This window comes from Convolutriloba macropyga, chromosome 8, assembly GCF_964194025.1.
Source record: "Convolutriloba macropyga chromosome 8, txConMacr16.3, whole genome shotgun sequence".
Taxonomy (NCBI): Eukaryota; Metazoa; Xenacoelomorpha; order Acoela; family Convolutidae; genus Convolutriloba; species Convolutriloba macropyga.
The window spans coordinates 37,549,269-37,571,402 of NC_134475.1; the positions used below are offsets into that span (position 1 = coordinate 37,549,269).

The following is a 22,134-nucleotide window of genomic DNA, read 5'->3' on the forward strand; positions in this document are numbered from 1 at the left end:
ATTAGTTTCTCCTGTAGATATATTGTGCTAATAACAAAGCAAAATCAAGGATGCTCCACAGCCGTTTTCGCCCCCACTGGAAAGAATGTCAAATAGTACGCGCATGTAGCAGGATATATTTCGAAACTGAATAGATCCAACATGGAATAGCATTTTTGAAATTTATTGTGGCATTTTCTCGTTAAATTTCAACCCAGGAAAAATTTTATTTTGGTGCTGCAGTTTCTGAACTCTGAGCTCTATTAACTGAGCAGTGAACAGTGATCGATTCGCGAAATTTAATCAAAATTGCATCAGTTGAATATATTTTCAGAGCGCGTCATGCTTTCTCAACTTTTGCAATACCTATCCCTGAGCACCTTTGTTTTTCTTGCTTCGCTCATGCAATCTTTTCACGCCTCTGCTCTCTGTTCACGTAGTTTGTCACGCCTGGCCAGGCAGAGAATCGAAGCTGGATTGCTGACGTATATCTCGGCTGTGGACCCGAATGTGGAAGGGGGTAACCAGAAGTTGAAACTGAGCAGTACATGTCCTCTCATCAATGACATCTATCAATCGGAGAGTGAAGACCGTTTGCAGGTTGGTAGAAAGATAACATGATAAATTTGTTTCCTGATTATACCCTATGGTTTTCATTAATTTAACCAGCCTTCAATAGATATCTAACGAAGTTTAGCAATTGTTGTTGAACACTGTTGATTCTTTTCCACAATGATTTTGCCTTTCTGATTGATTGTATGGGGTCATGTTTTTCCAGTCCATTTTGTGTTTGGGGTACATTTACTTCTCATCCCACTATCAAATTATCAGTAAGCTGGAGGAGATAGTAACTGAAAATATCCGGCTGGTATTAAGTATTTGTGTTCGCTAAAGTAGCGCATTATAGTAAACCTCTCTAACCTCACTTAGTTGCTTTCAATTGCGTTTTGAAGTTATTATATCCTGGCTGATTTTTTGATAAGCTGTAATTGTGTATGATCAATTTTAATTTGGTTAAGATGACTTTTTGGTTCGTAGGGCTGAGTGATTTTCAAAAAATTTAACGTGGACACTGGTACTGATACTGGTCCAAGGTCAGAAGAGGAATCTTATATAAGTGGATTATGCATTGCAATAAAGCATCGCAAAATTATGATATTTTGAAATGCAATAAGAACTATGATTTATATGATTTAGGTTTTAAGAATAAAAAAATTAATATAACTTAAATTTCTTGTTTATAAATGTCTTGTTTAATAGCCGCCCTCATCTTCTCAGCCGGCTATTATTGCGCTCGTATTTTTTTTTACTTCGTCAAACTTTTTTTCGCTTTACCATTTTGCCGCTTTTTCGACATTTTGCGTGAAATATTTTTGACTTCTCTAGGCTAGTTTCTCTCTTCTCTCATTCTGCTAAAAGTGAATTTGAACATCAGTTGCTAAGCAAAGCAATTCAAAATGAACAGAGTCGGTATAAAAAATTGAAGTCAGAAATAGAAACGGGATAAACCCATAAAGCCCAATTTTAGATGCCCGCTATTTGAACTACGTTCCTATAAGTCTTAGTTACCACCTCTAATGCTTATTGGTGTTGATAGTAGCCCCTGTAGCCTCTCTCTAAGAAACAGAAGTATGTTCAACTACGAAATGTCATCAAAATAAATCGGACTTAAAAAATATTTTTGTACAAAAATCTTTTTTTTTTCAATATATTCAATTCGTTCAATCCCAATCATGCTTATCGGAATCAACGGTGGCTATTTTCCGGCAATCTGCCGGGTGTGTTTTTGGTATTCCGGTCTTCATAAAGTCAAATCTGTATGTTTAATTGCTCTCAAACGAAGTTTGTAGCAATAGTATTAGTCCTGTTGGTCTTTTTTAAGCGATTTTTCGCTTGACCAACACCCCCGTTGTTGACCCCCCCACTATTGCCCCCAGTCCCCCTCGCGCTGTTGCCCCCACCCCACTGTTGCCCTAGGTATCAAGGAACATCCTCTAGGGTTTTATAATAGATTACTGCATGGTTTGAAGTGGTAGTGGACTTGATTCAACATTTTGAACATCACGAATTTTGACAAAACGTGCAAATTGCTTCGATTTTTGTGATATTTATTTTTCATTATTCACTTTTTTCCAGTCGCAGGGGCCAGAAAACATCCTTAAGGGTTTGATAATAACTACTGAAAAAATTTTAATTTGCCATGGAAAAGCTTTCAATTTTTTAAAATGACAAATTTTAGCATTTTTTTTTTATAAAACTTGCATTTTTTCAATTTTTTTTCGAAATTTTTTATTGGTTTTTAGGTTTCTCCAGCCTCAGGAGCGGAGGCACCTCCTCTAGGGTTTGACAATAGGTTACTGTATAGTTTCTAAATGTAATGGAATGTTTTTCAAGATTTGAACACCACTAATTTTTGCATTTTTTTTTATAAAACTTGCAATTTTTTTTTACAAATTTTTCGACTTTGATTGCCATTCAGGTTTTTCAGTCAACAAAAATCTCCGTTAGGTTTCGATAATAGTTTACTGGAAAATGTTTTTGGCCTTGGATTAGTTTTCAACTTTTATCACAACTTTTAGCAGTTTTTTATGCAACTTGCAATTTTTTTCAAGTTTTTTAAATTTTTTGTCATTTTTTAGATTTCTCCAGCCTCAAGAGCTATAGAATCTCCTCTATGGTTTGATTATAGGTTACTGCATAGCTTCTAGATGTAATAAAATGTTTTTCAAGATTTTAGTTTCAGCAATTTTTAAAAATATTTGCAATTTTTTCAATCTTTTTAAATCTTATTGAATTTTTTTATCATTTTTTCCGGCACCTAGGGACCTCCTCAAAGGTTCGATGATCAGCTATTGCATAGTTTCTAGAGCTAACGAAGTGGTTTTCTATTTAATGGCTCCACTTTTAGCAATTTTTTTTATAAAATTTAATTTTCAATTTTTCGGAAAATTTTTGTTCCAAGTTTATATTGTTTTAGTTTCTCACTGTTGCCCAACCACCCCTCCCTTCCCTTCAGCCCCCAGTGCACCCCCCCCCCCTGGTGGCTACTGACGAACAACCGATCGCTAAAAACAAGCTTTTTGAAAATTTTTGTCAGTTTTTGAGTTTTTTCAGCCCTGGGTATCAAGGAACCTCCTCTAGGGTTTTATAATAGGTTACTGCATAGTTTCTAATGGTAGTGCAATTGTTTCAACAATTTTAACATCACGAATTTTAGCATTTGACAAAACGTGCAAATTTTTCAATTTTTTTAAATCATTTTTCATTATTCGCGTCTTTCAGGACGCAAGGGGAAGAAAACTGTATTAGCTTTCAATTTTTTAATATGAAAAGTTTAAACATTTTTGTGATAAAACTTGCTTTTTTTGTTTTGAAATTTTTGCTCCTCCTGCAGGGTTTGGTAATTGGTTACTACATTGCTTCTAGTGGTAATAGAATGGTATTCAGCGTTTTAACATCACGAACTTTTGCAATTTTTCGATGAAACTTGAATTTTTTTCAAATTATGAAATTAATTGTCATTATCTAAGTTTTCCGAGACTCAGGAGCCAGGAAGTCTTCTACAGCGTTTGATAATAGGCTATTAAAAATTTTTATTGGCCCTGGAATGGTTTTCATCATTTTTTTACAAACTGTAGCAAAATTTTGATAAAACTTGCAATTTTTTTGAAATTTGTCAGTTTTTAGGTTTCTGCAACCTCAAGGGCCAACGAACCTCCTGCAGGGTTTGATAATAGGTTACTGCATAGCTTCTAATGGTAGTAGAAGGGTTTTAAACATTTTAACATCACGAATTTCAGCAATTTTTTTATGAAAATTGCAATTTTAAAATTTTTAAATATTTTGTCATTTTTAGGGGGCACAACCTCAGGGGGCACCCAACCTCTACCGGGGTTTGATAATAGGTTTCTGCATAGTTTCTAGTGGCAATGTAATGGTTTTTCAAGATTTTACCATCACGAAATTTAGCATTTTTTTACGACAAAATCTGCAATTTTTTCAATCTTCTTAAATCTTATTGAATTTTTTTATCATTTTTTCCGGCACCTTGGGACCTCCTCAAAGGTTTGATGATCAGCTATTGTATAGTTTCTAGAGTTAATGAAGTGGTTTTTTATTTAATGGCTCCAGTTTTAGCTATTTTTTTTTAAAATTTAATTTTCAAATTTTCGGAAAATTTTTGTTCCAAGTTTATGGATCTTTGAGCCAGTGAAACTATTTAAAGCTTGAAACAGGGATACTTGATAGTCTCTTGAGTCAATGAAAAGATTTTTAATGTTTTAATATCCTGAATTTTTTCAAGATTTTGTTGAAATTTGAGATTATTTTGAAAATTTTGATGGGTTACTTGACATAACTCTGCAGACAAAAATTGGTTTTGGACATTTTCATTGCGAATTCTGGAAGCTTTTTTTTAAAAGTTTGCAAATTTTTGAAATATCAGCTTTTTATTTAATTTATTTACTGACAAGGCTGGAAAACCAGAAGTTGCAGAGTCGAATCAAGCTTATTCTAGCCTCATTAAACCAACAAAGCTCGCCGGTCGTTTGAGAGCAATTCGCCCGACGTTAGGCGGTTAGGTTTAATAGCCAGTGTCAGCCTCTCAACGGCTATTATTTAGGCGCTCTCCTATTTTTACGACTCGAAGAGGAGTGTTTTTTAACCGGAGTTACTATTTATCCGGACGCGTTTTGACCTAATAGTGAAAGCGAGTAAAATTCCCGTGTGAAATAACGTTTTCTGAGCGAGAGAAGTTTTTTGTTCATGCGCTGCCTTCAGTTTGACTTTTTGATTTTGAAAAGAGTTTTTGAGGGATTGGCGCATATAGATAAATTTTTAGGCGTTTTTGTCACTTTGGCCCATTTTTTAGAAACTAGGTTTTTTGTAGAAGTATTTTTGAGCGATGCTGCATGAATATGCAACCATCTGATTTTGATTCCGCAATGTTTATGAGAGCTTAATATGAGTGCGTTTCAAATGCAAAATTGTCCAAAATCATATTATTGTGAATTATTGGCTTTTTTCATTAATTTTTTCTTTTTTGGCTGTTTGAGCGGAATTTTCAAAAAGTAATTTTGTAAATATCTGAACGTCCTTTTGATAATTTCTGAATTGGATGCCTCTTTTTAACGAGGTGTTTTTGTTTTATAAAATTGTACGCATACTAATCCGATTTTGGCGGTCTTTTGTCAAAAATTTTTTGTTTGTACTGAGTTTATTTACCATAAAAAGTCTCTTAATGAAACATCGGTGTTTTTGTTTTCGTTTTTTGCTTATGGAATTGGCTTAGGCGATAACTGTTTAAAATTCAGTGAAATTTTTTTACCATATTTTATCATTTTTTCAAATTGTTTTATTGTTTCGCAATTGAGCTGTTCTCACTTCTTATTCAGACAGGAAGATGGCTATGTATTTTTCTGAAACATCGATTGCTTAATGACAAAAAGCCATTTTTTGTTACCTCACTTTTTCATTTTGCTTTTTAATTAGAGTTTCCTATTTCAATTTAGATTTTTGATTTTTCAGAAATTGAAAATTAGTTTTTTTTAAAAAAAATCTGTTCCACCATGTATGTATTCTCCACATTCTAGCATGTTTGTGTTCTAACATTGTCCTAAAACATATAGTTTTTTTCGCCCTCTCTTTAGTAAATTGTTTAAATTTATTGTTTAATTAAATTTATAAAATTATCTATTTGAACTAATAATTTTTGTCTTTTCCTATAATTTTTTCAGTTTTTGTTTGCGATTGATTTTCCTGAACATAATATGGCACTGAGGTTTTCCTAGCTTCACTTTTGCAAATTATGACCACAACTCATGTTCTGCGATTATTCTTAGGGATTGGTTTTGGTAACATGCGAATTTTTGCGTTTGACTATTGTTATGTCTCTTTAATCTTTTGCATGATTAATTTCGATTTTATTTATTTTTTTGGTCATTTAGTTTTATCAAGCTCATTGTGATTTAAAGTGACAACTGATGCTTATAGTTAAAGCGACAAAGTTTCTTTAGTTACCAATTGATTTCTGTTTTCAAATTGTAAAACTTGTGTTTCGATTGAGAGAACTTACGGATTGAGAGAACTTAAATTGATATATTTTTTGTCCATTTCTTGCTGTATTCAAAGTTTTCTTTCAAATTTTTCAAACTAAAGTTTTGAGAGCCTAACATGGCTTGGCTTTTGCTGCTCGCGTAATTTGATGTTTTCAATTGCGTACAAAAAGTTTGGCTTGTTTTTTTTTCATTTTGACGATTTTGTTTCTAGTAGTCACTTTAGTAGGAACCAGTTAAAAGGTAATTTTGTTTACAAAGATTACTCTTCGAGTCTTTTCCGGAATTCTTCTGACTATGTGTTTCATTCGCTTTACCTTTTGATCACGTTTTTCGTTTTACATATGTCATGATTTTTACATTTGACTTCTGACTTACTTCACTCACTGTTTCAACTGATTAAATTTTAAATTCTTTCAGGAATTTAATTACGCAATGTGGTGAATTCTGTCAAAGTCAAAATATCAAAATAAAAAAGAGACGGGGTAAACCGATAAAACCCGATCAATTAATCAGTGAGAATTAGGTTATCAAATTGCATTAGAATGTTTGCTGGCTGATATTAATATTAAGCTTATTAGCCTTCAAGCTTACTAGTTCCAATCCCAATGTGCATCAAGCGCGTCAACGGCGGCTATTTTACGGCAATCTGCCGGCTATGTTTTCAATTGCTCTCAAATGAAATTTGTAGCATTTATATTAGTCCTGTGCGTCTTTTTATGCGATTTTTTGCTTGACCGATTTTTCGTCTGACCCATTTGACTTTTCGTCCTCAAAAACGGGATAAACAGGTAGCGCCCAGAGCGCATTGAGTGCTCCTAGGGAGTTTCAGCTCACTAGTGTCCGAGTATGCTTTTCACAGAAACTGTTTTGGAGACTTATGGTGTGAAGAGCGATCCTTTGAGTTTGAAGACCCCCCACTGTTGACCCCACTCCCACCGCTGTTGCTGTACCCACATGGGCCACCTGTGCACCCCACCCCGCCCCGTGGCTAGGCACTGACGAAGCCAAACCCTCGCCGGTCGTTTGAGAGCAATTCGCCCGACGTTAGTCGGTTATATTTATATCTATTTTAGGACTGCAAGTCTCTCATATGACTCCGGAAGGGATTACGCTACGGTCATAATTAATACGTTGAAAGTATGTATTTTTGTGTGCGGGTCGTTTATTATGATCACCCACAGAAGGTTAGTAGAAAAGATTCAAAAAGGCGAGGCTATTTTGGATCTGATTATGGTTTTTACAATTCTGGCTTTCCAAGCTTCTTAAACAAGAATCACCACAGTAATTTTTGAATAACGCGACTAACAACTTTCAATTAGAGAAACTTAAGTGAAGAAGTTAGAAAAACTGAACTTGGAAAAAGTTCGATCAAACTTTTAGCGAAATCGACAACAAACAATAAGAAATCTTTGGTAACGCGAGTGCGACAAATATTCAATTCCTTTTTTGCAAAACTATATATCATCAACAATTTAGTAACGATATCTGGAAGATCTTTTTGCCTACAATTCGGGATAATTACATTCAAGGAAAACAATTCTAGTGGGGGTCAATAAAATTGCTCATGTCATATTCTCGCTGTTCTCGAAAAGAGACATCACTCAACAGATTCCGAGCTTTTAGAATTTGTCAAGCACTGATGGTTACAATGTACTATAATTTTTATAGCGTTTGGAAATTCAAATCTAATCTAAACCAAAGGATTTAGATTGTATTGCACTGCTATATTCTACGATCTTATTAGTTTCAATCACAATGTGCATCAAGCGCGTCAACGGCGGCTATTTCACGGCAATCTGCCGGCTATGTTTTCAATTGCTCTCAAACGAAGTTTGTAGCATTTATATTAGTCCTGTGCGTCTTTTTATGCGATTTTTCGCTTGACCGATTTTTCGTCTGACGCATTTGACTTTTCGTCCTCAAAAACGGGATAAACAGGTAGCGCCCAGCGGGCATTGAGTGCTCCTAGGGAGTTTCAGCTCACTAGTGTCCAAGTATGCTATTCACAGAAACTGTTTTGTAGACTTATACTAATGGCGTGAACAGCGATCTTTTGAGGTTGAAGACCCCCACTGTTGACCCCACCCCCACCGCTGTTGCTGCACCCCCATCGGCCACCCGTGCACCCCACCCCCGACCCGTGGCTAGGCACTAAGGAAGCCAACCCCTCGCCGATTGTTTGAGAGCAATTTGCACGACATTAGTCGGTTTTTATTCATATCTATTTCACAAATGCAAGTCTCTTTCATATGACTCCGGCAGGGATTAGGCTACGGTCATAATTATTACATTGAAAGTATGTATTTTTGTTTGCGGGACGTTTATTATTGTCACCCACAGAAGGTTAGTAGAAAAGATTCAAAATGGCGAAGCTATTTTTGATCTGATTATGGTTTTTACAATCCTTGCTTTCCAAGCTTCTTAAACAAGAATCACCACAGTAATTTTTGATTAACGCGACTAACAACTTTGAATTAGAGAAACTTAAGTGAAGAAGTTAGAAAAACTGAACTTGGAAAAAGTGTGATCAAACTTTTAGCGAAATCGACAACAAACAATAAGAAATCTTTGGTAACGCGAGTGCGAAAAATATTCAATTTCTTTTTGCAAAACTATACATCATCAACAATTTAGTAACGATATCTGGAAGATCTTTTTGCCTACAATTCGGGATAATTACATTCAAGGAAAACAATTCTAGTGGGGGTCACTAAAATAGCTCATGTCAGTTTCTCGCTGTTCACGAAAAGAGACATCACTCAACAGATTCCGAGCTTTTGAAATTTCTCAAGCGCTGATGGTACCAATGTGCTATAATTTTTATAAAGCGTTTGGAAATTCAAATCTAATCTAATCCAAAGGATTTAGATTGTATTGCACTGCTGTCTTTTACGATTTTATTAGTTTTAATCCCAATGTGCATCAAGCGCGTCAACGGCGGCTATTTCACGGCAATCTGCCGGCTATGTTTTCAATAGTTTGTAGCATTTATATTAGTCCTGTGCGTCTTTTTATGCGATTTTTCGCTTGACCGATTTTTCGTCTGACCCATTTGACTTTTCGTCCTCAAAAACGGGATAAACAGGTAGCGCCCAGCGGGCATTGAGTGCTCCTAGGGAGTTTCAGCTCACTAGTGTCCAAGTATGCTATTCACAGAAACTGTTTTGGGACTTATACTTATGGTGTGAAGGGCGATCCTTTGAGGTTGAAGACCCCCACTGTTGACCTCACCCCCACCGCTGTTGCTGTACCCACATCGGCCACCTGTGCACCCCACCCCGCCCCGTGGCTAGGCACTGTCGAAGCCAACCACTCGCCGGTCGTTTGAGAGCAATTCGCCCGACGTTAGTCGGTTATATTTATATCTATTTTAGGACTGCAAGTCTCTCATATGACTCCGGAAGGGATTACGCTACGGTCATAATTAATACGTTGAAAGTATGTATTTTTGTGTGCGGGTCGTTTATTATGATCACCCACAGAAGGTTAGTAGAAAAGATTCAAAAAGGCGAGGCTATTTTGGATCTGATTATGGTTTTTACAATTCTGGCTTTCCAAGCTTCTTAAACAAGAATCACCACAGTAATTTTTGAATAACGCGACTAACAACTTTGAATTAGAGAAACTTAAGTGAAGAAGTTAGAAAAACTGAACTTGGAAAAAGTGTGATCAAACTTTTAGCGAAATCGACAACAAACAATAAGAAATCTTTGGTAACGCGAGTGCGAAAAATATTCAATTTCTTTTTGCAAAACTATACATCATCAACAATTTAGTAACGATATCTGGAAGATCTTTTTGCCTACAATTCGGGATAATTACATTCAAGGAAAACAATTCTAGTGGGGGTCACTAAAATAGCTCATGTCATTTTCTCGCTGTTCACGAAAAGAGACATCACTCAACAGATTCCGAGCTTTTGAAATTTCTCAAGCGCTGATGGTACCAATGTGCTATAATTTTTATAAAGCGTTTGGAAATTCAAATCTAATCTAATCCAAAGGATTTAGATTGTATTGCACTGCTGTCTTTTACGATTTTATTAGTTTTAATCCCAATGTGCATCAAGCGCGTCAACGGCGGCTATTTCACGGCAATCTGCCGGCTATGTTTTCAATAGTTTGTAGCATTTATATTAGTCCTGTGCGTCTTTTTATGCGATTTTTCGCTTGACCGATTTTTCGTCTGACCCATTTGACTTTTCGTCCTCAAAAACGGGATAAACAGGTAGCGCCCAGCGGGCATGGAGTGCTCCTAGGGAGTTTCAGCTCACTAGTGTCCAAGTATGCTATTCACAGAAACTGTTTTGGGACTTATACTTATGGTGTGAAGGGCGATCCTTTGAGGTTGAAGACCCCCACTGTTGACCCCACCCCCACCGCTGTTGCTGTACCCACATCGGCCACCTGTGCACCCCACCCCGCCCCGTGGCTAGGCACTGTCGAAGCCAACCACTCGCCGGTCGTTTGAGAGCAATTTGCCCGATATTAGTCGGTTTTTATTCATATCTATTTCACAACTGCAAGTCTCTTTCATATGACTCCGGCAGGGATTAGGCTATGGTCATAATTAATACATTGAAAGTATGTATTTTTGTTTGCGGGACGTTTATTATTGTCACCCACAGAAAGTTAGTAGAAAAGATTCAAAAAGGCGAAGCTATTTTTGATGTGATTATGGTTTTTACAATCCTTGCTTTCCAAGCTTCTTAAACAAGAATCACCACAGTAATTTTTGAATAACGCGACTAACAACTTTGAATTAGAGAAACTTAAGTGAAGAAGTTAGAAAAACTGAACTTGGAAAAAGTGTGATCAAACTTTTAGCGAAATCGACAACAAACAATAAGAAATCTTTGGTAACGCGAGTGCGAAAAGTATTCAATTCTTTTTTGCAAAACTATACATCATCAACAATTTAGTAACGATATCTGGAAGATCTTTTTGCCTACAATTCGGGATAATTACATTCAAGGAAAACAATTCTAGTGGGGGTAAATAAAATAGCTCATGTCATTTTCTCGCTGTTCTCGAAAAGAGACATCACTCAACAGATTCCGAGCTTTTGAAATTTCTCAAGCGCTGATGGTACCAATGTGCTATAATTTTTATAAAGCGTTTGGAAATTCAAATCTAAGCTAATCCAAAGGATTTAGATTGTATTGCACTGCTGTCTTTTACGATCTTATTAGTTTTAATCCCAATGTTCATCAAGCGCGTCAACGGCGGCTATTTCACGGCAATCTGCCGGCTATGTTTTCAATAGTTTGTAGCATTTATATTAGTCCTGTGCGTCTTTTTATGCGATTTTTCGCTTGACCGATTTTTCGTCTGACCCATTTGACTTTTCGTCCTCAAAAACGGGATAAACAGGTAGCGCCCAGCGGGCATTGAGTGCTCCTAGGGAGTTTCAGCTCACTAGTGTCCACGTATGCTATTCACAGAAACTGTTTTGGGACTGATGCTTATGGTGTGAAGGGCAATCCTTTGAGGTTGAAGACCCCCACTGTTGACCCCACCCCCACCGCTTTTGCTGTACCCACATGGGCCACCTGTGCACCCCACCCCGCCCCGTGGCTAGGCACTGTCGAAGCCAACCACTCGCCGGTCGTTTGAGAGCAATTTGCCCGACGTTGGTCGGTTATATTCATATCTATTTCACGACTGCAAGTCTCACGACTCCGGCAGGGATTACGCTACGGTCATAATTAATACATTGAAAGTATGTATTTTTGTTTGCGGGTCGTTTATTATTGTCACCCACAAAAGGTTAGTAGAAAAGATTCAAAAAGGCGAAGCTATTTTTGATCTGTTTATGGTTTTAACAATCCTTGCTTTCCAAGCTTCTTAAACAAGAATCACCACAGTAATTTTTGAATAACGCGACTAACAACTTTGAATTAGAGAAACTTAAGTGAAGAAGTTAGAAAAACTGAACTTGGAAAAAGTTTGATCAAACTTATAGCGAAATCGACAACAAACAATGAGAAATCTTTGGTAACGCGAGTGCGAAAAATATTCAATTCTTTTTTGCAAAACTATACATCATCAACAATTTAGTAACGATATCTGGAAGATCTTTTTGCCTACAATTCGGGATAATTACATTCAAGGAAAACAATTCTAGTGGGGGTCAATAAAATTGCTCATGTCATATTCTCGCTGTTCTCGAAAAGAGACATCACTCAACAGATTCCGAGCTTTTGGAATTTCTCATGCGCTGATGGTACCAATGTACTATAATTTTTAAAGCGTTTGGAAATTCAAATCTAATCTAACCCAAAAGATTTAGATTGTATTGCACTGCTGTCTTTTACGATCTTATTAGTTTCAATCCCAATGTGCATCAAGCGCGTCAACGGCGGCTATTTCACGGCAATCTGCCGGCTATGTTTTCAATTGCTCTCAAACGAAGTTTGTAGCATTTATATTAGTCCTGTGCGTCTTTTTATGCGATTTTTCGCTTGACCGATTTTTCGTCTGACCCATTTGACTTTTCGTCCTCAAAAACGGGATAAACAGGTAGCGCCCAGCGGGCATTGGGTGCTCCTAGGGAGTTTCAGCTCACTAGTGTCCAAGTATGCTATTACCAGAAACTGTTTTGGAGACTTATACTTATGGTGTGAAGGGCGATCCTTTGAGGTTGAAGACCCCAATGACCCCACCCCCACCGCTGTTGCTGCACCCCCATCGGCCACCCGTGCACCCCACCCCCGCCCCGTTGCTAGGCACTGACGAAGCGATTCTCCCGACGTTAGTCGGTTATATTCATATCTATTTCACGACTGCAAGTCTTTCATATGACTCCGGCAGGGATTACGCTACGGTCATAATTAATACATTGAAAGTATGTATCTTTGTGTGCGTGTCGTTTATTATTGTCACCCACAGAAGGTTAGTAGAAAAGATTCAAAAAGGCGAAGCTATTTTTTGATCTGTTATGGTTTTTACAATCCTTGCTTTCCAAGCTTCTTAAACAAGAATCACCACAGTAATTTTTTAATAACGCGACTAACAACTTTGAATTAGAGAAACTTAAGTGAAGAAGTTAGAAAAACTGAACTTGGAAAAAGTTTGATCAAACTTTTTAGCGAAATCGACAACAAAGAATAAGAAATCTTTGGTAGCGCGAGTGCGAAAAATATTCAATTCCTTTTTGCAAAACTATACATCAACAATTTTGGTAACGATATCTGGAAGATCTTTTTGCCTACAATTCGGGATAATTACCTTCAAGGAAAACAATTTTAGTGGGGGTCAATAAAATAGCTCATGTCATTTTCTCGCTGTTCTCGAAAAGAGACATCACTCAACAGATTCCGAGCTTTTGGAATTTCTCAAGCGCTGATGGTACCAATCTACTATAATTTTTATACAGCGTTTGGAAATTCAAATCTAATCTAATCCAAAGGATTCAGATTGTATGGCACTGCTGTCTTTTACGATCTGTTGCAAATTCTTTTTGGTTATTGAATGCTTTTTGGTTTTGACAGTATTTGTTTTTGGGCTGGACACCTAATCTCTCTAGTGACGTGTCTTCGGCTTAACTTTTAACCAAATTTTTTGTTTTGCGTTTAGAGCAAACTTTTTTATGGACTGGACTCCATTTTTGATGAAATTTTTCCATGCTATGAGTTTTTCTTGGGTTTGGTGCCCTATTTGTTGTCTTGGCAATTGATTTCGTTGATGACAGGTCTCATTGACCTAAAGAAAGGAAGAATTAATTTGTCCGGTTTTCAAACCCGGAGATTCAAATGAATGTATCAGATCAATATAATAATTCACTAATAACTTTATAAAGAGACCCGGAGAGGACAGACAACGGGACAACACAGTCCACAAGATTCTGCCCTTCTAATTAACCACTTTACAACCTTAAACAAAAAAAATTCTATATAAAATTTGTTTTATTTTCAATTTTGAACAGAAAAGGGTGCTTGTAGGTGTTTCCCATTTAGCTAGCACCTCCCCCAACCTCCTGGTGTATTTGGTAAAACCTGTACTGAAAAAAAAATTTAACAATCTTTTGAAAAATTAAGTTTTCGGTCATTTTTAATTTTTGAATATATGAAAAATGTCCATATCTCGCGTTCTATTAATGCTACGGGGTCATTTTTTCACAGAAAAGCCATCCCTTTTTGGGTACACCTTTAGCATGTAAGCAAAGGGTATGGAAAAAATTCCGGCTTATTGCCGGAAAATATGTATTACCAATTCTTGGTTATTTAGTATATAACCTTTAAATTTATGATAGAAAAAGTTAATCTCTTGCTGTATTCCCGTCATTGTATCAAAGAGACATTGCCTAGCTAGAATGTTGTATAGTTTAACAGCACGTTATCTAACAGAACATCTTTCAAATTTAGTCTTACACAATGGCTCATTTAAAAGGGGGAGAGAGTGGCTTCTGGTATTTTTTGGCTTTTCAAAGCTAAAAAATTATTCAAAAAGTTTTCCGAATGCAATTTGTTCAATGATCTCAGAACAAACTTCAAGAGCTCAAAAATATGTAGTTCATACGCAGTTAGTATTTTGTTCTTCACGAATATGTCTTTTGAGTGAGCAAAACGTTTACGGAAATAAATGAATTTTGAAACCTGTTCTATAGGATATGTATTTTTTGTAAAATAGAAAATGACGGGATTAATGTTGCTTTTTGTATTATTTTATATTGTTTTAATTGTTGTCTGGGAACAAAATGCCTTATCTTAGAAATTATTCCACACTGTTCTCCGAGTCTCTTTTTAACATATTCATCATGAGAAACAAAGAATATTTGCACATGGGTTTAATAGAAACTGGACAGTTATTAAATGAGAAATTTTTGTTAGAAGCACTAGTACTTAAATTAAGTTGAACATTTTTCTCAGATTCAAAGACAATTTGTTGGCTACCAGCCAACTGCTTATATCTGATAAATCGGAATCAATTTTACTTTTATTCAGGCCCAAAGATGATATATTGGTGTCATCAGCAAAGAGATGAATTTCAGTATGCTTGCAGCAGTTCGTTAAGTCATTGATGTAAATTATGAACAGAGGAGGACCTAATATAGACCCTTGTGGAACATCGTATTAAAGTCTACACAAATTCGGAACATTTACCATTTACTTCAACTGTTTGATATCTATTGGCTAAATATGACTCGAACCAGCTGTAGCGTTTATCTATGACACCATAGCTTTTAAGTTCATGCAGTAAAATTTTGTAATCTGTCATATCAAAAGCTTTGCGAAGGTCGAGGAAAAAGCTTACAAGGTCAATATTGCTTCTTCCGAATTTTTTCAGTGAACACTACCAATGCATCAGTGGTACAATGTTTTTGCCTGAAACCAAACTGGTGACTGGTAAATAATGAGAGATCTTCGAACTAAACATAGAGCCTGTTAAACGCATTACGTTCAAATACTTTACTCCATATTTGATAGTTTTGAAATGGGCCTATAATTATTTTTATCAGTTTTATCTTCTTTGTGCAGTGGAATAATCTTTGCTCTGGCTAACAGCTTGGGAAACACATCATGATCACAAGAGAGATTGGTCAATTGTGTTAAGTAGGGAACTGTTTCATCAGAAGTTAAATTTTTTATGTTTTTACCAATGTTTGCGAAGTAATCATTGAAAGCGTTGGCTTTTTTTGCAGCACTAGGGTTCTTCTCACCTAGAGAGCATAAAATTGGTTTTTTCTGCTGGAAACAATTTTTCCAGAGATATCATTTATGCGGCAAAATTCAATGCATGCATTGGTTTAAGTTCGTTTTTATTGACAGTTGGTACATCGACACCATTTGTTTGATTTTGGGAATGTTTTACTCTTAACTTCAATTGTTCTAATTTCAGTCACTCAGCTCCTTTTTGGAATCGTTAAAAAGATGTTATATGCTTTTTGGTATTGAATATTGATACTATAAAAGACCTGGGTAAATGTAAATGACTACTTTCATGACTTTGACGCTACCATAGCTCATTGTTTTTATTGTTTTTTTGTTTCTTATTGGTTTGACTAGGATTGAAAGCCGTTAGTCTTTTATTGGTTTTGTATATGATTTCTAAGGACTTATATACTGGAAGCTTCTTGACATGTTTTTAGTGGTTCTGATCATTTTGACATCTCTAGTCACCGGGAATGAAATTTTTTTCTTAATTTTGAGTGTATGGGGTCATATGCAGTGTCGATTATGCAAAGTTTTTTCTGTGAATATGCCGATATTCTGGTCGTAAGGTGATTCACACCTTGTTGTGCTATGTTTTCCTAATTCGTCGTTCTTTTTACAAATGAGAGAATTGTATTGGGGCGCTGTCTTTTTTAATAGCCGGGAAACACTAGCGAGGCAATTAATGATCTCGCATTATTTTTATCGCTGCGAAGCTGTGAGCTGAGTGAAACTATATTGGGGTGCTCTTGTTTTTTACAATCCAAGAATTCGATTGTATTGCGTCTCTGTCTTTTAAATGATTTTTTGTAAAATGTTTTTACGCATTTTGTCTTGGCTTCGATCTTTCAAAGCCGGGTAAACAGGTAATGCGTAATGGGCATTAAGTTTCATTACACGCCTATAGTTTTCTTTTTTCAATTCCAATGAACGTCAAGAGTGGTATATCGCGGCTATTTACCTGAAACCTTCCAGGCATCTTCAAGAAATTTTCACACATTTGTGATGTCAATCACTGTAATCAAATTGGATTTGTCATTTTGGGACGCCAAAAATAAAGGGAAAATTATTACAAGTGTTCATTTTACTTGAGCCTGTTTTTTGTTCATGTGCGACAATTTGACTTCTGTTGTCACTGAGTTTTTACTTATTTTTTACGAATGTTTTTAAAAGGTGAGTCTTGTGCTACTTTTGCTGCGCATTTTTTTAAACATTAATCAAGGTTTATATAATAATCAACAGGAATTACACTATTTCTTTGATTTTTGGAGGTGTTTGAATTTGCTTTCTAGGTGTTAAAATTATCTTTGAAGCCTTTATTGTGGGAAAGAGTTTGAAGCCTTTTATGCTGCTAATTTCTAGGAATTTATGTGGTTGCTAAAGGGACTTGTAATATGAAAGTGTTAATTTTCTAGGCGTAATTGGAATAGTAGGTTCCATATTTCCATGTTTCTGTCTTCTATTAAGCACACTTTGTTCATCGAATTTTGGATTATTCCAAGGGTTTGTCTTAGCAAATTTTCAGCTCCTTCAATGTTGAGTTTAGTTTTTGGTCCTCATGTTTTTCTCCTCAAGTAGAACTCTGCTATGTGGCTAAGTTTCTTCTCAGGAGGAGTTGGTTAATGGATCTTTGAGCATTATTTGCACACAAATAGTTTGCTCGGTTTCTTTAGCTAGCTAACAAACGTGAACTGTAGAGTAAAACAAAGTTGGGAGTGTTCTCTTTTGAATGAACTGAAGATGAAACTGGTTCGTTATTGTTTAATTTTCGTAAGTTAAACTCTATTATTGGCTGCTCTTAATGACGTAATCTGTATGATTAACTTTAATAGTCAATTTCATCAGCCATTCATTCATTTATAATTATTTACACTTCCATATAAAGCAGCTATAGGTAAGCGTTTGCTTTATTACCAGAAATATGTCCATTCATTTCACTATATGTTTATTTTTAAATTAAGACATATTGAGACCATAAATTATGTGCGGAATTTCTGGTTTCTTAAATTGATTCTTGTAGACCTGTTGCATTTAAATTGCGTTTTTGGCTGTAAAATGGGTCACAGTGTTTCCTTTTTCGAAGTGTTAAATGAATGATTTTTTTCTTGAGTATTGTATCAAGCAAGCTTTGATTGAGCTTTTTAATTTAAAATTTCCATTTGGAAACAGTTTAATTAAAATAATATGTCTAGTGACATATTTAGTTTCTAAAGCGGGAGAATTTCGGGCATGTTGTTTGAGAAAACTGGCTTTGGGCATGCTGCGACTCGAAAGGATTATTGGTATTCTACACGTTTTTAAGACTCGAAGAGGAGTATTGGGATTCTACAGGTTCTTACAACTCGAAGAGGAGTATTGGAGTTCTACACGTTTTTAAGACTCGAAGAGGAGTATTGGGATTCTACAGGTTCTTACAACTCGAAGAGTAGTATTGGGATTCTACAGGTTTTTTTTTTTTAGCTGACGCAAGTTTGTTCATGACTTGAAGTTTTGACTTTTGTGTTTGAACATTGACTTCCGGGATCTTTTCCGTTTGTGCCCCCCCCCCCCCACGCTTAGTCGGTGCATGTTGTTTGCAACCCCTAGCACACTTGCTCTGTAATTTGGGGTGCATGTCGTACTGGGGGCACAAACGGAAGAGATCCGACTTTTAGTTTAGAACGTTGACTTGTTTTCCGACATTGGGCTTACAGTAAATTAGTTACTAATACATATAATTAGGAACTGCTTGTAATACTAAAGGTCAGAATGGCATTTTGAGCAGTTTTATTCCCATAGCGTTCCCTCCTCCCTATCCAAACTACAGACACGTCACCACGTCCCCCACCTCACCAGCCTTGTTACATATTTTACCCTCACTTCAAATCAGCTGTTTGTTCATCCATTCGTACCACTTTGAACTGAATACCATGCGTGACATTATTTTCCACTCTTGGTTGAGCGAGTTTTTAATTGCTTTCAAACGGAAATCAGAGCAATTATATTAGTCCTGTGGTCTTTTTTTATGCGATTGTTCACTTGACTGATTTTTCGTCTGACTTCTTTGACTTTTCATGCTCGGGATAAATGTCCTGAAGGCATTTTGTTCTTTAGTTTTCGGCTCAATAGACTCTATGTATCAAAGCCAAAGCTGTTTTGGAGGCATAAATTCATTGCGTGAAGGCGGTTCTGTAGCATTTAAATAGTTTAACAATCCCCCCACTTCACCCCTGCCACCACATCAGTCCCCCAGTTCCCATTCCATTAACCGTAGCTAGCTACTGACGAAGCCACCAGCTCGCTAGTGGTTTCGCACGACGTTAGTCGGTTATTTTTAAATATTAAAGTCTGTTTGTTCTAGTTTTTTCTTTGACTTCAATGTATTTTTAATTGCTCTTAAACGAATTTTGTAGCAATTATATTAGTCCTGTCGGTCTTTTTATGCAATTTTTCGCTTGACCGATTTTTCGTCTGACGCTTTTGACTTTTCGTCCTCAAAAGCGGGATAAACAGGTAGCGCCAGCGGACATTAAGTGCTCTTAGAGCCTTTCAGCTCTGTTTCAGCTCAAACTGTTTTGGAGAATTATACTTATGGTATGAAGGGCGGTTCTTAGAGGTTGAAGACACCCCACCCCCACTGTTAAACCCCCCCCCCCCCACCCCCCACTATTGCAACCCCCCCCCCCCCCCACTATTGCAACACCCCCCCCCCCACCGGCGCTGTTGCCCCCCATCCCACTGTTGCCCAACCACCCCTCCCTCCCCTTCAGCCCCCAGTGCACCCCCCCGGTGGCTACTGACGAACAACCGATCGCTAAAAACAAGCTTTTTGAAAATTTTTGTCAGTTTGAGTTTTTTCAGCCCTGGGTATCAAGGAACCTCCTCTAGGGTTTTATAATAGGTTACTTACTGCATAGTTTCTAATGGTAGTGCAATTGTTTCAACAATTTTAACATCACGAATTTTAGCATTTGACAAAACGTGCAAATTTTTTCAATTTTTTTAAAATCATTTTTCATTATTCGCGTCTTTCCGGACGCAAGGGGAAGAAAACTGTATTAGCTTTCAATTTTTTAATATGAAAAGTTTAAACATTTTTGTGATAAAACTTGCTTTTTTCATGTTTTGAAATTTTTTGTCCTCCTGCAGGGTTTGGTAATTGGTTACTACATTGCTTCTAGTGGTAATAGAATGGTATTCAGCGTTTTAACATCACGAATTTTCGCAATTTTTCGATGAAACTTGAATTTTTTTCAAATTATGAAATTAATTGTCATTATCTAAGTTTTCCGAGACTCAGGAGCCAGGAAGTCTCCTACAGCGTTTGATAATAGGCTATTAAAAATTTTTATTGGCCCTGGAATGGTTTTCATCATTTTTTTACAAACTGTAGCAAAATTTTGATAAAACTTGCAATTTTTTGAAATTTGTCAGTTTTTAGGTTTCTCCAACCTCAAGGGCAAACGAACCTCCTGCAGGGTTTGATATTAGGTTACTGCATAGCTTCTATTGGTAATAGAAGGGTTTTAAACATTTTAACATCACGAATTTCAGCAATTTTTTTAATGAAACTTGCAATTTTTTTTCTAAATTTTTAAATATTGTCATTTTTAGGTTTCTCCAACCTCAGGTGACACCCAACCTCTATCGGGGTTTGATAATAGGTTACTGCATAGTTTCTAGTGGCAATGTAATGGTTTTTCAAGATTTTACCATCACGAAATTTAGCATTTTTTTTACGACAAAATCTGCAATTTTTTCAAGTTTTTTGAATCTTTTTGAATTTTTTTTATCATTTTTCCGGCACCAGGGTCCTAGTTCTCCTCCAAGGTTTGATGATAGGCTGTTGCATAGTCTCTAGAGTTAATGGAATGATTATCGATATTTTAATGACTCCAGCTTTAACAATTTTCTATCAATCTAATTTTTGTCAAATTTTCGGAAAATTATAATGTTTCCAGTTTATGGATCTTTATAAGCCAGTGATACTCTTAAAAGCTTGAAATGGGGATACTGGATTGTCTCTTGAGACAATGAAATTGTTTTGAAGATTTTAATCTATTGAATTTCAGCACGATTTTGGTAAATATTGCGATTTTCAAAATTTTTGAATGTTTTTCTTCTACGATCATTACTGGCCAACGAAGCTTTTCAAGTCAAGCAGATGAGTTACTTGACATAAATCCAGAAAAAAATAGTTTTGAACATTTTCACTGCGAAATCAGGTAGCTTTTTAAAAATTTTGCAATATTTTGCAGTTTTTTAAAACATCAGTTTTTTATTTGATTTATTTGATTATTAAAAAGGCTAGAAAACTAAAAGATGCAGAGTCGAATCAAGCTAAAGCTAGCCTCACTAAACTGTGACTTGCTACTGACAAAGCCAACCGCTCGGCGGTCGTTTGAGAGCAATTCGCCGGACGTTAGTCGGTTATGTTTTTATTTAGGATGGGAATGTGTGGAGGTGTCTTCTATGCGGGAAATTGTTCCAAAATGAGGAGTACTTAGATGCGCATGTATTCCGCAAGCACTCACCGACACTGTCAAAAAATGGAGGCAGTTCTACAGGGGAAGGGTCTGGAACGTGTCTTGCGGATCACTGCGATTGGCTTAGGTTAGAATAGGGTTTGCTTTGAGTTAAAATGGACAGTCAACACTGAATTTTTAATGCCATAAATTTAGGAACGGCCATGTTTTTTCCAGCAGCTTTTAATTCTCAAATAATTTTTCAAAAGAACTCTATCAATTTTAAATTTATGATTTATGCTTAAGCTAGTTTTCAGATTATCTTTTATTTAGGTGACAGGATGTAATATTGGCTTTTTACGGTTTGCATACTAACTTAACTGGCAAAAATGTAGGTTCTGACGAAGAAGGCTTTCTGCTAATGTTATCATCCAGCTGTCGATCCAGTTTTCTATTCCAACAGATCACTGGCGACATGACATGCATTGTTCTTCAACGACTAAATGAGAGATAAACATTTTAACTAACTGATTTGGGTTTATAACTAATTACTCGCACGTGCGTTGAGTTAATCTCTTTTACCCGAAGAGAACAAAATTGGCAGAAAATGTATCTTGAATTTTGACTACATGTTTTGGACACGAACATAACCCCCCTCCCTTTTTTTACGATTTATTTTGAGACTGGACAGCAGCAAGAGATCATGGAGCGTTTCTTCTGGAATCGAGGAATAGAAGTTTCAATGGTGGTACGAACGGACGAAATAAACTGGTGAGATCAAACCAATTCCTCCCCCTCTCCTTTTTTTCGGTGGTTGAACAATTTTTTTTTCTGGCTTTATCAATTTCACAGAAGACAGAGAAAAAAGAACCCAATTGCGATTTCTCTTTGAAGCTTTTCTTCTTATCGTTAACAACATTGAAAAACAAACACATTGGAAAAAATAAACACGTTAGGATTCAGATAAGCATTAAGAAGAAAAAAGCACATGGTTTTTCATAAA

The 22,134-nt window shown here is 36.3% G+C and overlaps 1 protein-coding gene across 1 annotated transcript in view; it reads left to right on the plus strand.

The window, feature by feature from the left end:
- Window positions 1-317: 317 nt before the first annotated feature.
- The window catches only part of LOC142344712 (uncharacterized), a 31,199-nt gene continuing 9,382 nt past the window's right edge, over window positions 318-22,134 (plus strand). Inside the window, exons 1-2 of the mRNA XM_075396584.1 lie at window positions 318-579; window positions 21,113-21,279. Coding sequence (XP_075252699.1) covers window positions 322-579; window positions 21,113-21,279 — 425 coding nt within the window. The 5' untranslated portion in view covers window positions 318-321. The remainder of the gene's footprint in view (window positions 580-21,112; window positions 21,280-22,134) is intronic.